Genomic DNA, 11,958 nt, shown 5'->3' with positions numbered 1-11,958 from the left:
GTGCAGCAGAGAGGCTGTTGACTTGTTTCCTTCTACTGCAGTGGAAGAACATTGTTCATCTACTGTCTGTTTGGCTCCAACTGCTCCAACGACATGTTGCTTTACCTCTGTCTCTGTTTGTTTCACTTTACAGGTGAGTTTACTACTGATCAGTGTCTCAATTAACACAATGAATGAATGTGGATTCTTGTCCACAGAGTAACACAGTACAGTCACATTTTACTGCAGACTTATCTCAGTCTCATGGACAATGTTCATCTAATGGCTTCATTTCTCTACTTTCTCCAGGACCAACAGCAGGAGACACAATCTCTCCTGCAGTAGATGAAGTCAGTGGAAGAGAAGGAGAATCTGTCACACTCAGATGTAACTATAACACATCTGCAAGTGGTGTTTACCTCCACTGGTACAAACATGATTCTGAGCTTCAGGCTCCTCAGTTTATTCTATGGAAAGGAGGAAGATCAGAGACTGGTGAATACATCCCTGATAAACGTTACTCATCCCAAACATCAGATTCATTCACTGAACTGACCATTAACAAACTAACCCTGGCAGACACAGCTTTCTACTACTGTGCTCTAGAAACACAGTGATACAAAGTGTAGAAGAGGCCGTACAAAAACCTGAGCACAGACATCTGACTAGTCTTCAAAGAGCAGGGAAGTGGTGTTCAAACCACATGGATTCTGATCATTCCTGTTTTATCAGACTCTGTGGTTACAGCTGTCAATCAAACACTGTGGGAGGAGTCACATGAGCAGCAGCATCAAACACAAACCAACGGTTGATTCTGTATGAATCATTACAGAATCATCTGAACAGACTGAACCAAATGTCCCAGAGCTGCACATAAAGCTCTGATCAACATGAACAGTGTCAGTGGGCACTGCTACCAGCACCTCTGGGTTTACATGCAGTAAAAGTCATCTTAGGCAGCTGTAGCCTGGTTGAAGGCTGAGGAACAATGACATCAGTTCTTTTCTGCTGCTGATGCTTCCTCCTGATTCAGCCTCACAGAACAGTTTATTAGCGCTGCATCAAGTCCTACCCCATGACATCACCTTTAATCATTGCTTCAACCCATAATTATTTTAACCACTTATACCAATTCAATGTTTAGTTTGTGTTTAATGACAAGTTTAATATACATAATTCAAATTCAACAGACGTTTCAGTCTCTTCCTTTTTCTTTTGCAGTTTTAAAACAACAGTGTGTCTTTCACACTGACTGATCCACCTTTTTAAAATCCATGATGTTTGATGAAACCCTCGTATATATGTTATCATATATATAGTACGCCTCATTCATTTTGAATGCACTGCTCGCTGGCAAAGACTCGGATTGCCCCAAACCCATCCTTCAGAGTGCAGCGGTTTCCTGCCTTCGATTTTTCCTGTTATGGCTGGAACAATTTAGCAAATTCCTTTCCACGGAGGTCTCCGCACAAAGGGAACCAACCAGACCTGTAGGCAGAGTCTACCCTGAAGTACTTTCTCAACGTCAGGCCCCACTAAGACCCGGGTCCCTCGTAGATCGAAAAAAGCTCCATCTTTTAAGCTCCATCTCTCACGGTGTGGACTGCGCTCAGATCTGTGACCTCGGTTCCATGAGCCAACCCTTATCAAACCATTGTCTCACCACCTATAGCAAACTTTTGACTTTTCAATTTCAACAATTTCACTATTGACATTTTCTAATTTTTTATTCAACTAGAAGAAATTTCAGTCTCTCTCTTTTCTCTTTTTTTCCCAATAAATCACAGCATAAAGAAATCTCCCTGACCAGGCCAAGCCGATTTGGACATAATATTTACACACATCACAAAGTATTGTAGTAAAGCATTATTACAGAATGGTAATATTGATACACCACTCCCACAATGTTCTATCCAATTAATCAATGAGCCTGTTCTTGCCTATATCTTGATTCACACATGCCTTTATATTTGTGTTTAAACACATCAATTCTATTACTGATTTTTTTCTCATTCAATTTATGCCATAGCTTTACTCCACTTATAGAAAAATCTTTTTTTTGTTGTGCGTTAAGCATGAATTGTGAAATTTGACTGTCCCCTTAAATTATATCCCCCAGTTTTTTCTTTAAATAGTTTTTGAATTTCAACAGGTAATAATTTGTTCCTGGCTTTATACATGAATACATCAATTGTATTATTATTTATGGAATCATATGTTTTGTCTGTATCAATGTTTTTGTCAGGCTTAGGCAGAGATTGGACCCACATGCACAGCATGAAGACAACAGATCGATGGTAAAACCAAGGTTTAATGCAATAATCATAGTCACAAACAGTCCAAGTCATACACAGGCAGGCACAGGATTGAGGTACAGACGGAGCAAACTAATCAGGTCCAGTAACAGGCAGGGTTCAGCAACAGAGTAAAACGAGGCTATAGTACCATTCGGGATCAGGCAGAAATCGGCGGTCAGGAATACGGAACAGGATCAATGACGGGGTAAGCTGAACTGAGAACTGCTGGAACGTTACGACTTGCATACAACGATCTGGCAAATTCCTGAGGTGACTGGTGGTGGTTAAGTACCCAGGTGAGTGATGATTAATACGAGACAGGTGCGTGTAATGATAAACGGAAGTAATGCTAGCGCTAACAGGATGAGGCTGGAAACCGGAACTGCTACACAATAAAACAGGAAATGATCTCAAAACCTGACAGTTTTTTGCTAAACCAGGACCAATATTCACAAAGAATTTATTAAACTTGTCTACTACTTCCTCCATTTTAAAGGGTGGGCCATTTAAATGGATACACCTTAATAAAATGGGAATGGTTGGTGATATGTTGTGGAAAAAAAATACCAAGAAAGCTTCTGACGACTCAATGAAAAGAAGAATTCAAAAAGCTGTCTCTTGTCACAGTCTCTGGTCCTGCTCCTTGTTCTATTTTGAGTTCTTCATTTTCGGTATTGTCTGGTTTGGTTCCAGTTTTCATTTCCTGTTTTATTTTGGTAGTACTCCCGGTTGCTGTTTCTGTTCTAGCCTTATTTCCGGTTTACGTCATGTCACAGCTATTCCCTGCTTCACCCGGTCATTATCCACACCTGCACGTCATCAGTAATCAGTTCACCTTGCATTTAAGCACCACCTCTCACCCCAGTACCTTGCCAGATTGTTTAGTTCATGTTCGCGTGCGTTCACCGTCATCCTGCGTTTTTGTTCTTGTCCCGACCCGTGTTTTCGATCTTGTTTTGCCTACCGTTACCGAGCCTTGCCTGATCCCTGCCTGCATCGTCTGCTGAACTTATCTGGTAATGACCCTGCCTGTCTTATGATTACGATTCTGCCTGATCCTGATCGGTACTGCTATCTCTGCCAACACGATAAACGAACCCGGTCTGTCCACGGAACTGAGCCTGCCCGAACCCTTGCATTGAGCCTGTCTGCTTACCTGTGTATGACCCTGCCTGATCCTGACTCTGAGTTTTGGAATAAAATCCTTTTGTTATTCATATCCCTGCCTGTCCGTGCCGTGCATGTGGGTCCGCCGCCTTTGACGTTCTGACATCTCTTAGTTTTCGACTTATTTCTGCATATGTATGTAGAAAAATTAAAAAAGAATGGGTAAAAGAAAAGAAAGGCACCTGGGTGGAGAGAACAAGTTGATGCTCACACAAAGTGCACACCAAGGGTCTCTGAAAATGTCTCCTCCTGTCCCGAGTTTTAAAGCCTACAGATAACACAAAACCTCCACACATGAGCTCAAACTTCAGGACAATTTGCCAAGTCTACATGAGCAAAGGTGACAAAAGAGGAAGGCCTCAGTCAAGGAGCATTCTGTTCTGCTCAGAGGCTTGCAGCAATATACTTGAACAATGCATAGAATGTTTAAGGATGTAAATGATCAACACTTATGAATATGAACATGAATCAAAAACAATCAGATCATTATTACGGCATTAATAATGAAAATGATCGACATTAAGAGATAATATAAAATTTCCATCACAGATATTAACGTCCTGTTTGTGGCACAATAGTATATGTGAGTGGGCAAACTTTTGAAGTTGGGCGGTGACCACGGTGGCCATTTTGAAGTCGGACATTTTGGATCCAACAGGACACATCAAGAAAAACAATGGTGTGCTTGATTTTAACGTAACTCTATGCTTTCATAAGTTATTTACAGGTTTCTCTTTGTTCACAACCATTGACATGTTGAAGAGGCTGACACGTGATGAGTGGATCGAAAATGTGTTGATATCTGATGAATGCAGATTTCAATGCAAGACACCCTATGAGACCACCCATCTCCCATGCTACAGTTAGCAAACTGCTTGCTAAGAGGACAGCCACTGATGTTTCTTCATTAGTGACAGTTTTCATGCGTCCACATTTTGGCAAATCCAACACTGAACCAGTTTCATGAAACTTAGCAGGCAGTTTGCTTCTATACTCTCCTTGCCTCGGGGTACTGGTCTTGGGTTGTGGGTCCACGTTCCGAGGTCGGGTCACCAACCCGTCATACCACAGGAACGCATTGTCCACCCTCTCCCTGGCCTCCCTTAGCTCCGGCATCAACTCCTTTCTCTTCTTCTTCACCTTCGCCTCCGTGTAGTCATTTATGTAGATGTTAGATTCTTTAAGTTTCTTCGCTTGTTGCAGTATGTGTGCCTTATCTTTCTCTTTCATCATCTTTATCATCACCGCCCTCGGTCCACGATCTGAAGGTTTCCCTACTCTGTGAGCCCGCTCCATCTCAATATCATGTTGAATTTGCAATTTATCCTTCAGTATTTCCTTCACCTTACACTCCACTTCCGTCCAGCTTTCTCCAGCTGGCTCCTTAATTGCTTGTGGACTGTGCTTCCAAGTACTCTATTTTATCTGTTATTGTTAACACAGACTCTTACAAGTATTGTAAACATCAGCCCTCATTTCCTTACTTTGTTCTTTCTGTTCTCCCATGGCTGGTTTGATTTGATGCTCATCTTGCTGGGTAAACTGCATACTCGTTTTTAATTCCAACACTTCTCTGGTCAGGTCGTCCAGTCTTTTATTATTTGACTCCATGAATGGTTGCACAAAGCCTTTGAAATCTTGTTTCTCTCTACAAATTCTGAACTGAGATTAAAATCCCTGATATAAACATTGTGTAAACTTGTCCAACTGACTCTGCTATTGTAGGACGTATCCAGGGTAGTGATATCACAGAGTATCAGGTATTAGTAATATTCTATGAGTCTGTGGGTCCAGTGTTTTAGGCTGTGGTCTGTGGGGCAGCAGCATGAATGTACTGTAGCAGACAGTAACAGACTGGACTAAGTGATCAGGAGGACTGGTTCTGTTCTGGGCCGGAGAACCTTCCTACTGGTGCCATCAGCCTGTACAACTCCTCCTCTGTCTGTAAGGGTTGATCTTCATCCATGCAATAACATGTATAATAAAACTTTAGTTAGTAGTTAGATGTGTGTGTGTGTAGATGTGTTAGCATTCTTTTTTTTCTCACTACCTTCTTGTGTGTACCTCCAACCGTGACAGCGATCAAAGTATGCCAAATATTTCCCCTCGGGGAATAATAAAGTTTTTTGAATCTTGAATCTTAAACAGCTATTTGCTGTCTGAATCAAGGATCAGTGAGACAGATTCAGGGAGGCGCTGAGCTGTGACTGAATGTAGAAGAGAGACAAATGTCTTCATTTAACACGGTTTGATACACAGTCATATGGGGTGTCAAATGTAAAAGGAGCAATGTTAAATGTTAAATGTTAAATGTTAAACGTAAATGTTAAATGTTGGCCGAGTGTAAACTGAATATTCATGAATGGGCAAGTAGACTCCACCCCTACCCTCAAACAGCGCTGGTCTCAGATCAGAGACGCGAACTCAATCACCTCAAACAGTGCGAGCAAACCCCGCCCACATCTGATCTGGAAACTGTTTTTAGCCTGGACGTAACTTCGGCTAGCTAGTATAGTTAGCCAACTAATTCTCCACCGGCGCCACAGAAATATTCTTTTTAAACCTACTTGACTCCTCATTAATGGTGTTTACGACAGAACGGCAGTTTGAAGCGGAGCCTCAGCCCGCACACCTGCCGTTACAGCCCGTTCAATCTCCCCCAACGGGAGGGAGTCGGAGCTGGCGGCCATGATGGCTTCGACTTCAGGCTTCTCTCCAGTATTTTCGTGCACCGATCCAGAGTCAGATGTGGGCGAAGCTATGCGTACTGTTTGACGTGTTTGAGTTCACGTCTCTGATCTGTGACCAGCGCTGTTTGAGGGTAGGGATGGAGTCTACTTGCCCATTCATGAATATTCAGTTTACACCCGCCAACATTTAACATTTACATTTAACATTTACATTTAACATTTAACATTTACATTTAACATTTACATTTAACATTTACATTTAACATTTACATTTAACATTTAAAGTTTAACATTTATATTTAACATTTACATTTAACATTTAAAATTTAACATTTAAAATTTAACATTTAAAATTTAACATTTACATTTAACATTTAACATTTACATTTAACATTTAACATTTACATTTATATTTAACATTTACATTTATATTTAACATTTACATTTAGACTTTTGCACATTTAACTAAATGTAAATGAAATGTTGTGTCATTTAGTTAAATGTGAGAAAACTAGTTATAGGTGCTACTTTTACATTTGGCACCCCATACAGTCAGAGATCATCATTCATCACGCTGGAGCACGCTCTGGAGCAAAGACAACACAATGCTCCACAGCATCCACCAGAGGGACACGTCATCCAGTAGGAGCTGCACGACCTCTGCACTGTTCTACCACTGTGTCAGTCATAACTGCTGCACTGAACAGAACAATTCTCAGACTGAATGTTGAACATCAGCCTCTTTCTCCTCTTGACTTCAACCTTGTTGTAGAGATGGATCATTGGCTGTGGATTATTCTGGCTGCTCTTTGCTACGGTGAGACAGAAACTAACAAGAGTTGATTGTTATATGTAAAGTCATGAAGTGAGTCCTGAGCATAAACAGGTTTGATTGTTACATTTGACATGTTTGTGTCTCAGTAAGTGATTAAACCCACTGATTGTTCTCCTTTAATCATCTTTATTGATCGTCTCTTCCTCTGCATGTTCGGTTCTTCCCCAGAGTGTAAAGGAGAAGACAGAGTGATCCAGACAACAGGAGACGTCACTGCTACTGAAGGAGACGCTCTTACACTCAACTGTACATTTGAGACAAGTGACACAATGCCATATTTGTTCTGGTACAAACAAGATGTACATGATTCTCCAAAGTACATGTTGAGGCGTTTCTCAAAATCAGTGGACAACGCGCCAGAGTTTCCAAAAGAACGATTTGATGCTGCAATTGAAGGTACATCAGTTCCTCTGAAGATCCAGAAGCTTCAAGTGTCTGACTCTGCTGTGTACTACTGTGCTCTGAGGCCCACAGTGACAGGAAACACCTCAACTCTGTACAAAAACCTCTGGAGCAAAGACAACACAATGCTCCACAGCATCCACCAGAGGGAGACACTGCCATAACCTGATGGTTTGGGATTAAACACTCTAGAATCAACAGAAGTGAAGGGGGACAGATTCAGGGAGGAGCTGAGCTGTGACTGAATGTAGAAGAGAGACAAACGTCTCCATTCAACAGTTCAGTAGAGACCGAATCATTACATTTATTAAACATGACATCGTTGAAGTTCATCCAGCTCCTGTTTTCATTAACTATTATTAAAGGTGAGATTCATTTAAATAGTATTTAATATAATGTGTGTCTTTATGTTTAACAACCGTGTTTCTTCTTCAGGTGTCAGATGTGGAGATCTCACTCCTGTCAGAGCAGAAGATTTCAGTGTAAAAAGCAGCAACGTCACTCTGTCCTACACATACTCCACTAAAGCTACTGCTAGCGACTATTTCTTCTGGTACCGACAGTATCCAGGAAAACCACCAGAGTTCCTCATTTCTCATTCAGGAACAGGAAAAATATTAAATAGTCCATTAACTGGACTGACTGTTACAATGAATGAGAACAAAACACAGATGGATCTGCAGATCTCCTCTGCTGCAGTGTCTGACTCTGCTGTGTACTACTGTGCTCTGAGGCCCACAGTGACAGGAAACACCTCAACTCTGTACAAAAACCTCTGGAGCAAAGACAACACAATGCTCCACAGCATCCACCAGAGGGAGACACTGTCATAACCTGATGGTTTGGGAACTTTTTTGTTTTTTTTTTTGCACTTATGAGAAACTAACAAAATTTCATTTCCAATACTTTAATTTCAAAACTAAACTTTTAACTAAATTTAAAACAATGGCAACATGAGCAAACAATAAATAAAACATTATCTACTAACTGTCAGTGTTAAAACAATGGATTTTAAACCAATCAGACCTATGGAAATAAAGTTTTTGAACCATTTACTACAACAAGATTTGACTAATGAGTCTGGAAGAAATATGAAGAAGCCGTGGGTCTTCACAAATTGAGATAGAATGCTTAATTAATTAATATGTATTAACCTAATTATTATATGCTATATTTATCACATATTAGGATAATATTATTATTATCATCATTATTACAGTACAGGACAAGGTTCTGTGGACGCATGGGTCTATTACTGAACGTCTGGAACAACTGCAACATCTGGAGCAAAGACAAAAAAAAAATCCAAGGTCAAATGTTGGCTGATGTTTTAAAGGTGTTTGTTGTTTCAGGGCGAAATGCTGTAAATGAGGGAAACTCAGATCCTGAAGGAGAATGTTACTGTAGCTCATCAACAAAATGAGCACAGACATCACAGTACAAAGCAAAACGACTGAGTCTGGACACAAACTATCAACGTGTGTAAAGTTCAGGGAGTAATTATTTTATCACTTCAGGGATTTTGGTATTAAGCTTTTGTGTTGGATCTATTTTGTGTTGCCTTTGTTTTGATGTTAGATGTGACTTTAGTTTGAAGACACTCGGACACAAAAAGCAGAAATGAGGAGGGGTCCAGTGTTTCTCACAGCAACGTACGAGGCTCCTCCTACTGACTGCACATGTGGCTGCTTCACAGCTGGATTGCAGCTGTGATCATCAGACCCACAACAACAGTGTGTCACCTCTGAACATGGACACACTCGCTGCACTTCTGTTCGTTTCAGCTCTCGTAGGTACGTATGTTGTTAAAAACCCTGAAACTGAACATTTTCTAAACTTCACACATTTAATGTAAATTGTCTAGACTTAAGTTCAGACTGGAACATTTTAAATATGCACATTTACATGTCAGCACTTATTTTTACAGACTAAACTGTTAATGAACATGTAAATGTGACCTGTTGCTTCCTCACTAGGTAACAGCCTCGAAGATGATATTACTGCCATCAGAACTGAAGTGTTTTCATCAGAGGGTCGTAGCGTTACTCTCTCCTGTAAATACTCCGTTAAAGCTAATAATCTCCAGTGGTACCGACAGGATGCTGGATCAGCTCCTCAGTATCTACTCCTCATCACTGATACGAAACAGCCTGAAGTGATTCAAGCAAAGCCCTCAAACCCTCGACTGACTGCTAAACTGAACGACCAGAGAAATCAAGTGGATCTGGAGATCTCCTCTGCTGCAGTGTCTGACTCTGCTGTGTACTACTGTGCTCTGCAGCCCACAGTGACAGGAAACACCTCAACTCTGTACAAAAACCTCTGGAGCAAAGACAACACAATGCTCCACAGCATCCACCAGAGGGAGACACTGTGAGAAACTTCAGGAGTTTCAGACCAGAAATGCTTGAACAACTAAAATGATACTCATTCTGTTAACGTCTGGCTGAAAATGGCGAACCATGTCAAAAAAAGGACAGAGACTGGCAAAAATATTTAATAATTAACACTCTCACACACAGAAAGACTAAAACACAGGGGACTGGGAGGAGAAAACACTGTTGGCAAGGTGCCCTGGCTCACAGGCCTAGATGACAGAACAGAACTAAGTAGTCGGCATGGCCCGTTTGACATGGACGCTTCGGCGCTTGCTCCCCTTGCTCGTGGTTCAGCACAGTGTTCTGGGGCGTGTACCAGTGATCACATGGTCAGTGACGTCCAAATGCATTATTTGGTCAAACCAGAGTTCAGAGGTCACTCATCTGTTTGAACACATTTATAAAGTAAAAATGAATGCCAAACGACGTTTCCCGACCAGTTCTGTGGCTCTGTCAGAATCTAAATCAGTTCATTGCTCTTTACTATGACTTCTGGTAGGAAACGTTCCGTGGCTTGGAGTCTCCTCATCCTGGTTTCTCCTAATAAAAGTAATATTATTGTACAATATTTACTAGTCTGATGTAAGATGTATGCACGGTGTTGTTTTTCAAGTGTAAGTGTATTCTTTATTATTATTATGGCTGTTTATGCTAATATAATTTTCTTAAACGGGCAGCACGTTTAAGAATGTACAGTAAGTTCTTTCATTTTGGACTTTTTTTATCTAGCGCACATTACAAACAAAGTGCTTATGGCCATTATTACACAGCTGTATCCTGTTTACCTTTCTGTCTGTGTTCTGATAGAAACATGTTTATTACACACCAGGTCTCTAATAAAATTAAAAATTAAAACAAATAAAATGTACTATTATTGTTAGCTATTGGTGATGTCTTTGAAGTAGAATTAGGATTGCCTTTCATTTCAAATGCAAAGTGAATGCAAAATAAATTAAAAAGTAATTATTTATCTTTTTTTTCCCCCTTTTTATTGAAGGTGCAGTATTTGATTTGCCCAAAAGAATTCGCATTTCATAACATCGTCGATGACGCAACACCTCCAGTCCGTCCATCACGTTGAAAGCCCTCGGACAACAAATCAAACCTTCAATCTTCCTCCTGCCGGTTATTATACATATATATATATATATATATATATATATATATATAAAATCCTGGTTTAAAATAAAAATCTGTGAAACGTATCTCATGCAGTCATTTTAGCTTGGTCCTGGTTTGTATTCACAATGTAACACAAGCATCATGACCATCAGGCCACAACCACTCCACCAGCATTACCCTCAACACTGGTGCACCACAGGGCTGTGTACTCAGCCCATTTGTCACACATTTCCTGTTTTATTTTGGAGTCACTTCCGGTTTCTGTTCATTCATGCCCTTTTCCTGTTTTATGTTGTAATCACATGACCACACAGCTGTTTTCAATCCGGACTTTTAGTTCAGTATTTAACCAGCATTTACCTTTGTTCTCTGCCAGATCATTGGGTTTTGTTCCATTTCAGTGTTGTGTATTCCTGCCTGTTAGTTGCGGTTCAAGACAATAAAATTCATTTTCTATTTATTAATGGAATGTGTCCAGTGCATTTAATTTTCTAGAGACTGAGTTTATACGTTTGTTTATTAATTAATTAATGTATTTATTTTTACTTAGAACCAAAAACATGCCTAACGATGTTGATGATGTCATTTGTACAGCTTCAATCACTCGAGTGAAGAACAGAGCAATGAAAGAGGAGGAGCTGAATATGAAAGTCTTCATGTAGTAAGTGAAGAGCTGCCGTCTTTTCTATAGTTGATTCACTACAGGTGAAAATAATGTCACTGCTTTTCTTGTGGATGATGATCGTCTCTTTCCAAACTGGTGAGTGATCAACACAGATGGAAAATGAGATGGAAGACGTTTAACAAGTGGAGTTTCCCTCAGTTTTCTACACCTTCTGATACTAAATACACATTTCAGGAGCTCAACACTCAGACAACAGATGTTGAGCTGAACTATGTGTTTGTTTTCTGCAGGATCCTGTGAGGATTTACTGAAACCATTTAAAGATGTGATGACGACTTTGGAAGGAGACGCTGTGACTCTGTCCTGTAAATATTCAGGCTCTGTGGACTATTTGTTCTGGTACCAGCAGAAGTCCAGTTCATCTCCACAACTTCTGATGGCAGAATATTCAGAAGAAACAGAA

At 40.4% G+C, this 11,958-nt stretch overlaps 2 gene segments (V, D, J or C); both read left to right on the top strand.

Moving 5' to 3' along the window:
• The first annotated feature begins 6,642 nt into the window (after positions 1-6,642).
• Positions 6,643-7,534, top strand: LOC114845000 (T cell receptor alpha variable 18-like). The segment is given in 2 exon segments: positions 6,643-6,950; positions 7,137-7,534. Coding segments are annotated over 2 exon segments (441 nt in total).
• Positions 7,535-8,193: 659 nt separating this feature from the next.
• LOC129603250 (T cell receptor alpha variable 17-like) lies at positions 8,194-10,889 on the top strand. The segment is given in 2 exon segments: positions 8,194-9,163; positions 9,347-10,889. Coding segments are annotated over 2 exon segments (444 nt in total).
• The last annotated feature ends 1,069 nt before the right edge of the window (positions 10,890-11,958 follow it).

This window comes from Betta splendens, chromosome 17 (genome assembly GCF_900634795.4).
Source record: "Betta splendens chromosome 17, fBetSpl5.4, whole genome shotgun sequence".
In the NCBI taxonomy this organism is placed as follows: Eukaryota; Metazoa; Chordata; class Actinopteri; order Anabantiformes; family Osphronemidae; genus Betta; species Betta splendens.
Note: the sequence above shows the minus strand (reverse complement) of the source record. Positions and strands in the feature narration are given on the sequence as shown.